The sequence below is a fragment of the Cariama cristata genome, unplaced genomic scaffold, assembly GCF_000690535.1.
Source record: "Cariama cristata isolate BGI_N322 unplaced genomic scaffold, ASM69053v1 scaffold10455, whole genome shotgun sequence".
In the NCBI taxonomy this organism is placed as follows: domain Eukaryota; kingdom Metazoa; phylum Chordata; class Aves; order Cariamiformes; family Cariamidae; genus Cariama; species Cariama cristata.
The window spans coordinates 36,730-51,708 of record NW_009617075.1 but is presented as its reverse complement, the minus strand read 5'-3'; the positions used below and the strand labels follow the sequence as shown (position 1 = coordinate 51,708).

Sequence of the window (14,979 nt, the reverse complement as noted above, 5' to 3'; positions counted from 1 at the left end):
TGATCACTTTGGTGCCCTTTTTTTACTTGTGGAAAACTTTAGCATCCAGATTGTTTATTTTCAACTTGTAAATGAAAACCATTTCTTGTCAGATGAGGAAAGAAATTATCAACTTAATGTTTCCTATAGGAAAATATTTGTGTTCTTGCTTTCTCTTATCCTTTGAGTAGAATATAAAGACACAGCTTGATGTTTTCTGTCTTTTGCAATCTTTCGGGGTTTGTTAGGGATGCAAAACTTTACAGCAAAGCAGTTAGCCTCTTCAGAGCATTGTAGGCAAGGAATAAATGAGTCAAAACAGATAAAATATTTAACGTAGGCTGCTGTTGTTGATTCTTTTATTATTTGAGATTTAGGAAAAACCAAACAAGAACAGTAAAACCTACTTTAATTTATTTATTAGCAAGTACTGAAAAATTAACTGATTATTTTAAGCACGTATCTTGCAGCTGCATGTGAAACTTTTGCCTATGCTATTAATAGAAAAGTTGTTTTTTCTAATCCCAAATAGTGCGTGTGTTTCTAGATCCCTCCTTTTTGATAATATTTCCTGCCTGTGTTCCTAGCTGTTGATACTAGTTCCTTACCTGCATTTTGTCATGAAAGCATGCATTAGTACAGCTGGAGAGCAAAGAAACAGATACAAGCTGGCAGCATCAGGCAGATAGGGCAAAGTAATAGCTTCACTTGAACTAGTGTAATACTGGTTATTGCCTAATCGTCAATTAAGTAGTGACGCTTCTGTGTTTGTTTTTTTTTATCCCTACCCACCCCCCACAGTGCAATTTCGTCACTGTACAACAGCAGGACAATACTCGGTGACTTAGTGCGTCACAGGGATTTTTCTTCTGTTCAACTCCATGTGTTGGGCGGCAAGTGGCGAGGTCGCGGGATACGCGCTTGGGAGACCTGGATGCAGCTGCCTGCTTTGCCGGAGGCTCCGTGCGTGATGTATGGCTGCTCTGTGCCGCAGCTCTGAAATGTCAGGGCTTTCAGTGCTCGCTTAACATCAGCTTATCGTGAGGGTAGATACGCTAAAGACTGCAAAACACTTAGAGCCAAGGTAATGTGAATCATACCGGTTCTTAAAATAGAAATCCCAGCTAAATGCTCTCTGAGGTTTTTCTGCTCTGTCATATTGGTGAAGCGTGTGCATGCTGCTCCTGTTTCTTGCCGCCGCTTGGCACGCCCGTGACTGCAGTCTCCTTGCAGATAGAGTGTACGTGGCCATCTTTGGGTGTTGAACCCCCTGGGGAAGCTCCTGGGCAGCCAGCTCCTTGTTTACCCAGTTTAGCACTGGGTGGGATGACCTGCTACTGGTCGGTTTTTAGTAGCAGTATGTCCACACCAACCAAGCAGGCGTTGTCCTTAAATTCATCTTTGTTGAGTAAGTACACGTGGGCTTGTGGGGTTTTCTTTTTTCTTTTGCCCTTTGGTTATTAGATACCTCAGCGTTAATGTTAGGCATGAGTTTTCTTCTGAGAGCGCCCTGTAAGACAGACAACACACGATCAGTAACTGCGTCTGCCCTGCTGAGGGCTCTTCAGAGCGGGCAGGCTCCCTGAGCGTGCATAGCTGGGGTAGGTGCATGCGTGTAGTTAGATGGCTGTGTGCAAGCTAGCCCTTGCTTGCTGGCGGTTTCCTTCAGGGATCCGTTAGAGTTTCCAACAGCCTGACAAGAGGTGGTGTGTTTGTGTGATGCTGGCCTGAGGAAGCAAGAGCTGTGATGGCTTCCCTCCGGCAACATGGCGTTCATCCTTGCCCTGTGGGCCTGTCGGCCACCTCGGCCTCCAGCATTCACCTGCTGCGTGGCAGCTGAGATGGTGGTGCTCCGTAGGCTGCCTGTGTGTTTCACATCGCTATGACTTTCCTGTTGAGAACTTGTTCCTCGTTTCATCATGCTGGGGGGGCTTTGTCGCTCCCCTGAGGAGGGTCCCCTGGCCATGAGGTGGGCCCGACTGGGGGCAGGCAGAACGGGAGCGCCGGCGGGGTGTTGTGCCCCCCTCAGCCATGCAAGGCAGCCATTCTGAGGGCAGTGGTTCCCTTCCTGAGGGCCGTGACCTCGTTTTAGCGTTTCCCCTGACTGGGAGCGATGCCGGGAGGTGAGTGAGGAGTGTTCACCGGGCTAACACACCTCAGGAGTGCGAGCGTGGTGGTGCCAGGCAGCACCGGGCTGGTTGTGGATTCAGGGGAGGAAGTGCGCTTTTTTCTAAATTTTTATTTTAAAAGCAAGGTTTCACTCAAACTCAATATGATGTTTTGAAGGAAATACATTTTTTGGGGACCTAAATCTCTACTGCTGTTTTAGGAAAACAATAGTTCTGTTAATAAACAGCTGGTGTAAAATCAGTATTGTGTTCAGGAGCGGAAAGTAATTATGAGGACTGAAATGGAGAGGAGCAGAACCACGTACGCGTTGGTGTATTTGCTTGAATTAATGACAGTCTGATAATGTTTATTTTTTTAAAATTGATTCTGCCCAGATCAGTATTGTCTTCAGGATGCTAATGCTAAAACTGCAGTGTTTAATGGGCAGAAATATTTCCATGTCAGCCTGGCCCGCCTGGCTGCTCTGTGTACAGGCCAACACGTGCAGCTTGCTTCAAAGACGAAAATAAGGCTGCTGGGTCACTGCCGGGTGTCGAGGAAGCACAGGGAAGAGCGCACGATCTAATTTCTTTAATGGTGGTGCTGCGCATGTTGCTGGTGACTTGCTCTTCTGAGAAAGATTTCTGATTTTTAACAAGCCGTTAGATGTGAGGCGATTTAGCTGAAGGCTTCTGGTGGAAATCTGTCGTCTCCCCCCTCAGCCATCGCAGTGGGTCAACGCAGGGACACGGCACTGGAAATTAGAAGCTGCACTTTTATTTTCAAGGTAGGAAAGACAGTTGTACTCAGGGTGTGCTGTATTTTATTGTATCATCAAAGAATGTTATAAATGTGAAGTAGCATCACTTACCCTCTTTTTATACTCACAAAGCAAAACGATAGGCATTAAGTGCTTTGCACTAGACTGAATGATGAATCATCGTCGTAGAAGGGCACACAAAATGATGGCAGGGTTCCCTTTTGGCCCGTAATCTGCAAATGAATGCGAGGGGGATTATATTTGGGGTTTCTTCATCCTAGTTTTATGATCTATCATCTGACTTCAGTCCAGAATTTAACTATTTCAAGGGATAAGTCATGCTGGAAGATGATATTTTGGACTTTCCGCCCATTTTAAATTTACAGTACCCTTGTGGCAGCTGCCAAATAGCCATGTATAAAAAGATAACATATAAGGAAAACAGAGTTTGAGACTATGTCTAGTTGCTATTGCAGTTCATACAGACCCGTGTTATTAGCCAGATTTCTGTAATATGCAGTTCCGTGCCTGCTAAAATTATTTATTTACCTAATGACAAAGGAATCTGCTGTCACTGGTAGTGCCACTTCTAAAAACTGATGCATTCCTCCTTTGTTGAATTACAGTTTATGATGTTAACCAAGACTTAGTATGAAATAGTAGCATGAAAAGTTTTATTTTGTGGTAGGCCCAGTATGGTCTTCAGAGAATAATTCAAGAAGATTTTCTTTTGGGGGTGAGAGGAGGATATATGAATGTGGTCACACTGTTATGAGGTTCTGAAGTAGAGTAGGGGTATATTACTAATTTTTTAAAACGTTCTGGTTAGAGTGAAATAAAGAAACAACGTTACTTTTTTGCTGAACTTCCCTTTCTGTGAATTGTTAAAACCTTTCAAACCTTTTCAGTGCAGCAAACATTGCTAACTCAAGTTCTGAGTGGGTGTTTTTTCCAGTTTATATAGCCTTTGTGTGAGATTGGATAGGATATTAAAAAATAATAATAAAAAACCCAAACACGAGTGATCTCTCTTCCTCTAGTTATTTGAAAGGTTGTATTAACTCTACTCATATTTCATAATTTCCCTGGCAGTTGACTATGAAATTTGACCTATTTAAATGGTTTTACTGTACTACATTTCCTGGAGACCTTTCAAGATAATTTGCTTCCTAATCTAAATTTAACAGTTACATAAACCACATTTTGAAGACTTGGAAATTTCTACCTAGTGCCTCTGCCTTTTTTTTTTTTTTTTTTTTTTGTAAACAGACCATATTGTAAAAATGTAAGTATAGATTTTTAATCTGAGATTTGTATGTAGCTTGTCACTTGGTTTTATATAGATGCTGTTTTTATTTTTAATAAGATAAAGAAAGTAGGTTATTTTTTGCCCCACTTGAAAGTTTCCTTAGTGCTGTGGCCAATTCCATTTTTGTCAGTCTATTTTAGAATGTGGAGAAATAAAATCTCACAGGTCTAGGATACATTTGCGTTTACAGTTCCTTGAATTTCTTGGTTGCCTTTTCCTTCTGTATAGGTCTTAACAGCTACTGAGCATCATATGGATATGTTTAACCTTTCTCTGCAGCAAACTGCAGCCAAGAAGGGAGGACTGCTAATCCTTGGAGATACACTTTTTTGTTTAGAAATCTTGGCTGGATTTAAGGATTCATTTTGCACGCTTGTCACTGGTGTCTTGCCTAATATGCTGTGTGAGTTCAGACTCTGAGAGATACCTCATCCTTCTTTCTGCTAACTCTGTTAATGGTGATGTGTCAGAACAAGAGGCTAAACTTAATAGTTTATTTTGTAAATTTAGTTGCTTACTCTGACACAAAATGAAACGGGAAAAATGTTTACTGTTGTTTCTGCAGGTATTTGGAATGGGTTTTTGCTTTGAATAAGGCCCTGAAATTTTGTTAACTGCTGTTTACATATGCTGCTTGACTGATTTTTGAGTAATGGACAGTAAGTAGCTTTTCAGAAATGGGAAGTGCCTTAAGTCAGTGCAGCATTGATTTTTCTCGGGAAGGGGAGAGAATGGTGGTAGAGGCAAGTGGCTGTTTCCTTGTTCACTTTAGCAATGCAGATATTTGTGAATAAGCAAAAAGGAGCAAACATAATTTAGAAATCATCAGTTATAAAACATCTCCCCTAGATTTTTGGAAATATCAGTGTTAGCCTTTTAGTCAGATTCTTCCACGTGCTGGCAGATACATTGATTGCTCTTAGCTTGGGATCCGTATTTAATTTCAGCCTGGTGAATGCAGGGTGGCTTTTTCCTGGCTTTCTCAGAAAGTGCAGTGATGTGCTGGATCCAGCATCAGTTTTGGCTCCAGGGCAAAATTCCCAATATGGGCAGCAGCATTTGGGAAGCCGGGGAAATGCTGGCAGCATGATGTTGCTGCCTGTGGCTGAGGAGAGCATGTTTCCTGGTGTTATTTTCGGTTAAACACCCAAAGGGTTCAGGGCATCTTGACCTTCATTTGGGTGTTCAGGTGATGGCAGGGAATGAGACCAATTTCTCATTTTAAGTTGTGGTTCTTGCCTTAAGCTGCTGTGACCAGATCAGGTATGCGCACGCAGCCGTGGCTTGACAAGTCAGAAATGGGACAGATGTGGAATATGGTTCAAGTTTAGGAACTGCTCTGGTAATTGATATTAAAAATGATGCCAAAAAATGTCCCATTGCAATAATTGCCTGGAGAGTTGAGTATGGTTTTGCTTGTGATATGGTGATTTCTTAATGTCACTCCTGTATTTTAGTTTTCATTTAAAATATCCCTGAAGGTGAGCATCTTTGGAACTTGTATATGTTGTCATACCAGTGATCGATCAGCTGTTAGTCCTTCTGTGGATTTTAAAAGAAAAAAAAAGGGCAAAAAACCCTTTAGATCAAGGCATGTTATGTTCTTATTTTTAGTGATCATTTTTAAGGTAATCTGTGCTTGACCATAAGGCTTGAGCACATTTTGAATCTGCAGCCAGGGCACCCGTACTTACCTTTTAAGGTAGTGAGAATCATTAATCAGTGACTGGGAAATAAGGATTTTCCTCGGGCTTTTTGGAGAGGTGGAGCCAGTTGCCTCTTTGGCTCTGCAACAACAGTTTGGTGTTGAATTGCTTTACATTCTTTGTTTTTCTCAGCTTGTACGTTGGAACTCCTAGAAAGTTTATATGCTAAAAAAGTCTAAGAATTCAAACAAAAAGTTCAACATGCATGTTTGTAAAACACCTGGATGAAGATAACAGAAGTGGAAGGAGGCTGATGGTTTTAGCTGCTCACTGTCCAGAGTTTCCATCATGCTCCTAATGACAGCTCATCTTTTCTTATCTCTTTTTTTTTCTTTATAAGTAGAATTTATTTGAGGCTATTTTCTAAATTTCTTCTTGAACTAATCTGTGGAAAAAAAGTATTTCCTGTCTGTTATAAAAAATTTACTAAATTTTTCATTTTGTATGTAAAAATAATACAATTTACTTGATACTCTTCTGGTATTGCCACATGCCATTCATTGTAACTGATATTCCAAGGTAGGAAAAGGGCACTGGCAATCTCGTGAATTTACTTCTCAGCTTTTCATTAAGTCTTGATGCACATATTGAAAAAAAATTAATTGTGCCTCTTTATTCTAGGCTTTATTGTCACCATAGTTTTCAGGTGTGAAGTTAGAAAAGGGGCAAAGCTAGGATATATGAGAGGATTGTCCCCATTTCTGTGGGATTTTTGGTTCTGCTTGTTTGGTTTGGGTTTTTTATAAGCATGGATTGCCCTTCCTTTCTGCATTTAGCCCTGTTAGGGATATATATATGTGTGTGTGTATGTTTTTATTTGATCTTATTTTAACTTCTTCACAGTGCTTTGCAAGTGATAAAACAAAAAATTGATGGATTTTTTTTGGAGGCAGAGAGTTGCTTGCAGCCTTCCTTGCTCTGGACTGTATCACCTGGCTAATAGTAACGTTTTCCGAAGCTGAGGGACAAACTGGAGGGTGCTGGGCTGCTTTGTGGGGTATTGGACTGAAGCTGAGAAAGGTTGACATCGATTTCCATGTTGTGGGGTCTGGCTTTACATCTCCTGTCTTTCTGAACTGAGTGGCTGCTAATTCTTCCACATTCTGCAAAGGCAGGTGAAGGAGTGAGACTGGAGCTTTACCACAAAATGGATGCTACTTTGGGATCCCTCTGTAATGGCTAAGGAGTGGAAACATCATTGATGAGCCCTCACGCTTTGGGGTGGAAGGGAGCTGGAAGTTGTGTGGCAGTCCCCGTGTACGCAAGGGTACAGCAAAGGAGTATTAAATTTAGTAGTTCCTATTAAAACCAAAAGTGCAGCCCCCTGCAGAAGTGGCCCTGTGGAATGACACTGAGGCTGTTACTCATGTATCATGTGGGGCATATGGCGAACTTGTAGCATGTTGCTCACTTTAATAACCTGTATTACTGAACGCAGCACACCTGTGAGTTGTTGGAGCTCTGTGGGCTCTTACTGTTGGTGTGGTTAATATTGCTGCAAAAAAAATGAGGCAGGAATCCAGTGTTATTACTATTCGGGGCTTTTACCCTGAGTGACTGCTTTTTCTGTTTCTGTCTGCTATGATGGGGGCGTAAATCTTTTGCCTGAGCTGCTACAAAGCCACTTCTCAAATACAACTTGTTTGTTGGTTTGATTTGGTATTTTGGTTTTGTTTTGTTTGGTTGGTTTTTTTTGTCCTACGGAGTTGTTGGCAGAAGTGTGCTTTCTGTTCTGGAGTTTTTGTTACACTTGCCATTCCTGTGTAAGCTGTCTTTGAAGTAGCCATCTCCTCTCTGCTTTCCCAGTTGACCAGGCAGAAGTCCAGGCTTCCTGGGTGTTCCCTCCTGCAGTCCTCTCTCTCAACCTCATGTTTGCCCCTACTTTAATTGAATGTTCATGTTGTGCTCTGCAGATAGCTATCTTTAGTACGGAGTGAAAAGCTTTTATGGCTGCATGTTTATATAGACTATAAGAGATGAGAATCGCCTGCCATAAGCTTTCAGCACCTTTTAACAACTGCTCAAAAATTCATTTGAACATGAAAACAAAGCAAGTAGCAAGCACTTGCATTTCTGGCTAAGAAATGGAAGCAAGGAATAGTGCTTGGCACACCTAGACATGTCTTTTCGTGGTCTCCCAAGGTCTCGTAACATGCCCGATGGTCTGTAAGCCAGGCTGTTTGGAATTGAAGACTGCCAGCAGAGAAGGTGTTGCCATGGGCAGAACCTGCTCCTTTTTAGGGAGGGTTATATGCTCCAGGAGGCTGGGTTTGGCTGCTGGAGTACAAGCTGTCAAATAGGCAACACGGTTTTATTTGCTCTTGATTAAAGTCCATGCCTTTTAAACTTCATGAGTTAGCCAGATGAAAGTAGTCGTCTTGTCCTGCACTTGCTACCCAGCAGTAAACTGCAAGTCTGGTGCCCCCAAAACGTGCACAGAGACAAGCCCTTCTGGCCCAAGTGCCTTCTACGTGTCAAAAAGATTTTGCCAGAGATTCATGGAAGTTTCTTCATCTCACCGGTGCCTGCACAAGCCGCCTTACATTACTAGCTGGAAGTGAAGTCCTGTGGTGTTTTGGGTATTTTGTTTTTGATGTCGCTCTTTTGTCAGACCCTGGTCTTTGTATAGTGTGGCTGCTTTGCCTCCCCAAGGTTGCTTGAGCTGTGAGAAGGTGAATTAATGTGAAATTAATTGTTGTATAATGGGAATTTGTAGCTCACTTAAATGATACAAATGACATATTTTGATGTCCAGGCCTGTTGACCACTGTGTCCGTCTGTCCTCCCTCAAGTTAAATTACCTGACTTGGAAGTTCTGTATCTACCTGCTTGAAAACTGCATGTGTTGCTTCCTTTTTCAACTTACAGAAGTGTGGGCAGTGTCTTTTTATAACAGATACGTCAAAAGGATTGTTTTAAACTTTGAGTGATCATTGCATTTAGATTCTGTAAACTCACTCTCTTAAATCTAAAGGCTGCTGAAAATTTCCACTAAATTAAACAGTTGTGCTGCAAACAATTCAGTTGCAATCTCTTCAAAGCCTTTGGACAGGCTTCTCTTATCTGGAAATCTTGTTTATCCCATGGTCTTTGGGTAATCTCAAGACCTGTTGTACAGTAACTAATGTGGAGGGTTTATCAAATGAGATATTTGGCTGTGTTGCTTTTTTTTAATGGCATGTGGTTTTGTTTAAGAAATGAAGCTGCTTATGTTTCAGGTGGAGCCAGGCTGGCACTTCTAATACAGCAGGCATTTTGGGTTCAGCTGTCTGTACCTACTTGTGCCTATATTCTGCTTTTAAAAAAAAAAAAAAAAAAAAAAAAAAGATTCTGCAAGAATAGATAACAACTTTTTTACTTATTTTCTCTAATGATTCGCTCATTTGATCCATTAAAAAGATAGGGATAATTTTCATTTACTATTATTAATTGTGAACTGTTATTGGTTCTTAATTAACAAATGTAACACCGAATATTATAGAATGGCAGGACTTAGAAGAATGTATATTGATTTCTGTTGGCACTTATTTAGAGTATATAGCTGATCGTTATTTTGATCTTTCTTTTATTAATTAGCAGCGCAGAATTTTCTTCTTCCCTGTTCTCTGTATGCATTACATGTTCAAAAATCAATTTCAAAAAGCTTGATACCTTTTTTTTTAACGGAACCGGTGCAGCACTACGGAAGAATTTCTCAGCGATACCCTAGATCGCTTCTTAAACTTCTGAAAACCACATTTGTTGTGAACTAAGCAGTGATCAGATGATTTAAATTAAATGGCATTAGTCACCGTTTTCTCTGATTGTCCCTATTTAAAATCTGCCTTTTGTTTTGCATGGATGCCTTTGGTTTGTTTTTTTTCTTAAGGCGAGTTGTATTTCTAAATCCTTGCCTTGCTGTGCATCCACCTGATTTCCTGGCCTCCACCCGTCTCTCAGCCAGTGACTGCCACCATGGCAACTCTTCCACTGCCTGAACAGATGGGACATTGAGTCTCCTCCGAGAGCAGAGCCGAGTCCCGCTCACGTCCTGCCAGGAATCAGCTGGTGGGTTGTGCTCCTTCCTGCAAAATTTAAAGCAAGCTCTGCCCAGCAGAGGCATGCCGGTTTTGAGGGTGCTCAGTTTCACAAATAATACCGTGGTCTAATAGTTGCTGGCAGAAGTAAAATGTAGTGGCTGAACTGGGATTATTTCTGTGCCTGAAAACTCTTCAGAGGAGCTTTGCCTTTAGCGCAAAGAGCTTGGCGTCAGCCAGCAGCCTGTGATTTTCTGGTAGAATGGTTGCCATCAACTTTTTTTTTCTCTTTAGGATGCGTCAGGATGAAACGCCACAGGCATCTAAGCACCAGTGACAGTTCAGACAATGAGAGTAAGTAATACCTACTAGTTTTTCTTTGGTCTATCACCCCCTTGTGGTTTCCTTCTGTGGTTTGAGGGCAAACCGTTTCACCTCTTATAATTAAAAAAAAATGTTTCTTGCTTGATTTCTTTTTGCATTCTGTGGTCTTTGGTGTTCTGAATCCTGTTACGGGAGGAAAATGAGGTGAAGGATCCTGTAAACCTGGAGGGAGTTTTGAGTCTACTTAGAATTTGAAGAGAAATTTGGATGCCTTTCCCTTTCAGAGTTGGGAAAAAAAAAATAAATCTGTAATTCAAGAGGAATTTTACTGTCCAGGGTCCTGTTTTGTAATTTATTTTTTTTTTTAAAAGGAGTCCTGTTGCCTCTTGTTATGCAGGGCCTTGACTTCAAAATTACTGGGGGTGGTAAGCTATTTGAGCATTGCTATGTTAGAGTTATATATAAGGTAGAATTACAACCAGTATATTGATTGTTATGTTATCTTATACTGATTCTTGATCTATTCCACTTTGGTCTGTTATACAATTTAGTAAAGTTACATTTTAGATGTTCCTTGGCACACATCTACCTGAGGTCTCATCTTCCCATTTTATCTGCAAAAATAACTGCTGTATGGCAGAGTCTTGTTTGTTTCTTATAAACCTGTGCCTATCTAACAACTCTATACACAGTGATGATTCATCGTCATATTTGTTGCGAGTCATCAATGTATCCTGTACTGAAATAACATTTTGCCCAGAAACGTCTAGACATCACACTATGATTTTTGGGGGGGTTTTTTGCATCTCTCATCAGCATGCTTTGGTATCATTGCTTTTTTGTTGCTTTTTTAGCACTTGTAAACTCTGTCCTTGGTTGTGCTCCTCCTTCCACTTTGTTGGGAAGGAAATGAGCGAAAGTGATCTGCCTGCTTGTTTCTGTTTACTCGTGCTTATATTGGGCAGAGCAGAATGTACCCATACACTCAATGTGCTCTGGTTTTACAAAGAATGAGTGGAACAGGAGGAGCTGTAATCAAGCCTACAGACTGCCTAAGAGTTTTTTGCCCACGTCTTGTCAAAAAATTATGGTAATTCAAGAGATTGGAGTGCCTTATGTTTTACTGAAAAATTAAATGAATTGAAATGAGCTATAATGGTCCTCTTTATGTCATTTTTTTTTTTTTTTAACAGGTCCTTCCACTTCCTTTTCTTCTTGTTCTAAATACAGGAGCAAGTCAAAAACACCAGCAAATGAACAAAAGAAACCTGCTGAGGTAAGAACTAGGGTTAAAGATTTGTCGCTGGTAGGTTTTTTTTTTTTGTCATGTAGTTTTCATGTTTCTAAGCCTTGAAATCGTGAGCTTTGAACTAGTGCCAGTGAGTCCTTTTGTCACCTGTCAAATTCTCCGTGAAACTGTGTTTTCCCCACTGTGCGAGTATTATAGGAGCTCTGATGTTTGATGTCCTAAAATGACTTATGGCATTTGCAGACGATAACTTGTAGTTCGTTCTTCCCCTGAAATTTAGGCTCATTTTGAAATTGAAAAAGCTGGATGGTCTTATGATTTGAGAGCATGCCACAGAAGTGGTTTATGTGTATGCGAAGGATACTTCTTTCTGCTTTAGGATAAAACAGTGGGATGCTTAAGTGGGCAGAATATGTATGAACAGTGCTTACTCATCTTCTGCCACTTTCTCACTCGGCTTTTTACTTTCAATAAAGCTTTTTTACTCTGCCATCCCTACCTGTTAGGACCCTAAACCTATCACCACTGTCACTGGATCTGTATTCAGCAATTGAGTAAATGGGCATTTATGCACAATCCAGTGCTCAAATCCATCCTGTCACCCATTCTACTGGTAGCCCTTTTTGGGGAGGATTTGTTGGCTGCCTTCTCCAGCTTGCTTTCTTAAGGGCTGAAGTCAGATAATAACTGCAAATGGGAGAAATGTTTCTTGTAGCTAATTCCCCATACTTGCTATCACATTCCCTCCAAATGAATCCTTCAGCATGCTAGTGTGACTGTTGATGCCTGAAAAAAAGACTAACAAAACCCTCTTTGCTTCTCTAGAATTTGAGGCTGAGAGTTATGTCCCAGAAATAATTTTGTGTACTATAGCAGCAGCTTTTTACCTGCTTAGATACTACTGTGAGAAGTTGCACAAACTATATAGATTGTGCGCATACAGCAAAAGCTGTTCAGCAAGCATACATCATGCTTCTTTTCTAAATGCTGCTAACTAGATGAGTTTGGTTTGGTAAGGACAAGGTAAATATTACAGAACATGTCCATTCTTTGGAAGCTTGATTTTTATCACAAGTTAATTGGAGAAAATTCACTGATTCATTTCTAAGAGAGAATCTTGCATGAAAGTTTCAATAAAAGCGGAATTGGCCAGAACTAGCTACGTAGTGTTTTATTTATAGCCACCAAGAAGGTTAAGAAAAGCCTGCTATGCTTTTTACCTTTAAAATATTGGTCTGAGGATTATGGTTCTGTAAGAATTTTAATCTTAAAACAGCTCGTGGCTACTGAGATCTTGTAATTGTTGCTCATACTTGCCTAGGCAATAGCTTTGTTACTAGCCAAGCTGGGCAAATGGGAACTGAAACACATACACTGCCAGACTTGTTGCTTTTTCAGATACACCTCTATGCTAGTCCCTTATCAATCCCTTCTTTCTGCCCAACCATGCAGCTTTCTTCTTGTACCTCTTCCTTTTAGGGATGGTCCTATTACTGTTTTTTTTGCCTTTGCTCCATGCTGTCTTTATGTGTGTATGTATATTATAAACAATTATGAAGATACCGTACGTGTATACAGCACACAAGTGTTCTGTTTATGTAACTTCTAGTAATTCAAATGAGCAGTGTTTTCAGTTCCTTCTCAGGAGGTCGTCTTTGCTACTTTCCACCTATTCCAAGACAAAATCTTGAGCCCTTTAATGCTTTAAAATGTGAAAGTTTGAAGAACAAAATCTGGAATATACACTTGAATTAAAAAAGTGTATTTCATAGCATCATCCTTCCAGTAATACTGGCATCTTTTTGTCATCATTTAAGATTCTCTTCCTGGAAAAAAAAAAAAAGAAGAAAGAAAAAAAAAGGAAAAAAATCTCAAACCTTAGCATATGTCCTCTTCTGGGGGAGTATCCCAAGTACAATATTTAAAAGAACCCTAAAAAAAAAAAAAGTCCTCTGGGAAAGGGAATGGAAGGAAAGGTGACCGTAATAATCTCTACTGCTTGTATGTAAGGCTCTTGACTATCCTTACAGTTTTTTCTTTCTTTCTGCTAGAATCGAGCATTCCTTCCAACCCCTTGAAAAGCATATGCTGGAGAGTGTATTACATGAAATGCTGTTGTCAGCAGAGCATTGAAATTGATTATTTATGCACCAAGTGGTGACAAGGGTGTAAAGGAAAAAGTGAAAAGAGACCCCACCACACCCCCTTCCAAAAATCATGTTGTAATTCCACAAGGTTTTTGTAGTAATAGTTGTCTAATATCTATTAGATAGAAATTTAAAATTTCAGGCTGACAGCATCCCTTAGCAAGGGCTCTCTTGAACAAGTTGGCATTGCTCTCCTTTCATTCACCTCTGCTTGCCAGGGAGCAGGCTGTTTCTTGAGTTAGTGATGCAGAAAATCTAAAAGGTCAAAGCCATAAATAGCTGTTTGGGAATATTTTTGCTTGTGGTCTTCATACATTAATTTTTCTTTCATGCCAGTAAGCCTGGCTTTCTCAATTAAATACCATGTGAATACATAGGCTTTTTTCCACTTCCTCAACCATCTTCAGCCCAACCCAGCTACCTGGGTTCTCCTCCAAATAAAAGCTTGGTTTTGGTACTGTGACCAACAAGCACGTTAGTGTGTCTGTCAGTTGCTTCACAGGACTTGTCTGTATGTGCCATGGCCCTCTGTGGTCACCTATAAAAAGCAACGAGTGGCTGCAGTTGAGGACCGCTGTGCCTTGAATTGCCTCCCAGGTGCTTCAGAATTGAGGTGGGTGTGGGCATGGCCTCAGTGGAGCGAGGTTGTCTGATGTTACTGCGGGGCAAGCGGGTGCAGCGTTAGAGTGCAAATGTCAAAGCCTGTTCCCAGAGCCTGACTTACCCCAGGGTTTATGTTAATACAGAAGGGATGTTACTGGGTCAGACCTGGGGTCCGCTTACCCTATTCTACTCCTTGGAGAAGAAGATGAGAACAAGGCAAGCCTGTAACGATGCTTCTTCAGACCATGGTGTTTCTCTGCGTAATTTCAAAAGCAAGACTGTGGCTCTTTCTTGGTGCTCCACTTCTGAATTACCAACTATCACAAACTACTGAAATGGTGACTTAAAAATTCTGTTACCTGATTAGCTTTAGCATTTACTTTGAATAAATAAATTGTGTTAAGGTTGCAGGCACACCAGTAGTATAAGTCATAACAGTTTCTCAGACCTTTATGATGATGTTGGCCACATGCCACTCGTGGTATTGCCCCTCACAGATTTAAACGTAGACAGGAGGGGCTTGCAGGCCTAGGCAGTAGGCTGTGTGGGAGAAGCAGGGTAGGAGGCGTTTGGATATCTGGCTCAGCGTGAAGCCTGTCCTTTGCAGTTTCCTGTCTTGGTGGAAGCTGCAGCAGAAAATGATGGCAGAGTAGCTGGAATCATTTTTGCAGGGAAAACCTATTAGCTGGACCATCCTGAATGGCTGACCGTTTCTTTTCCCTTGGGCTAGTGGGGTTACAAAAGAACCTAAGAGATCTTTATGACACTCGAGTTTCC

The 14,979-nt window shown here is 40.9% G+C and overlaps 1 protein-coding gene across 1 annotated transcript in view; it reads left to right on the top strand.

Moving 5' to 3' along the window:
* Positions 1-1,745: 1,745 nt before the first annotated feature.
* Positions 1,746-14,979, top strand: part of JADE3 (jade family PHD finger 3) — a 40,179-nt gene continuing 26,945 nt past the window's right edge. The window contains exons 1-3 of the mRNA XM_009700402.1: positions 1,746-1,833; positions 10,174-10,233; positions 11,397-11,479. Of these exons, the coding sequence (XP_009698704.1) occupies positions 1,746-1,833; positions 10,174-10,233; positions 11,397-11,479 (231 nt within the window). The remainder of the gene's footprint in view (positions 1,834-10,173; positions 10,234-11,396; positions 11,480-14,979) is intronic.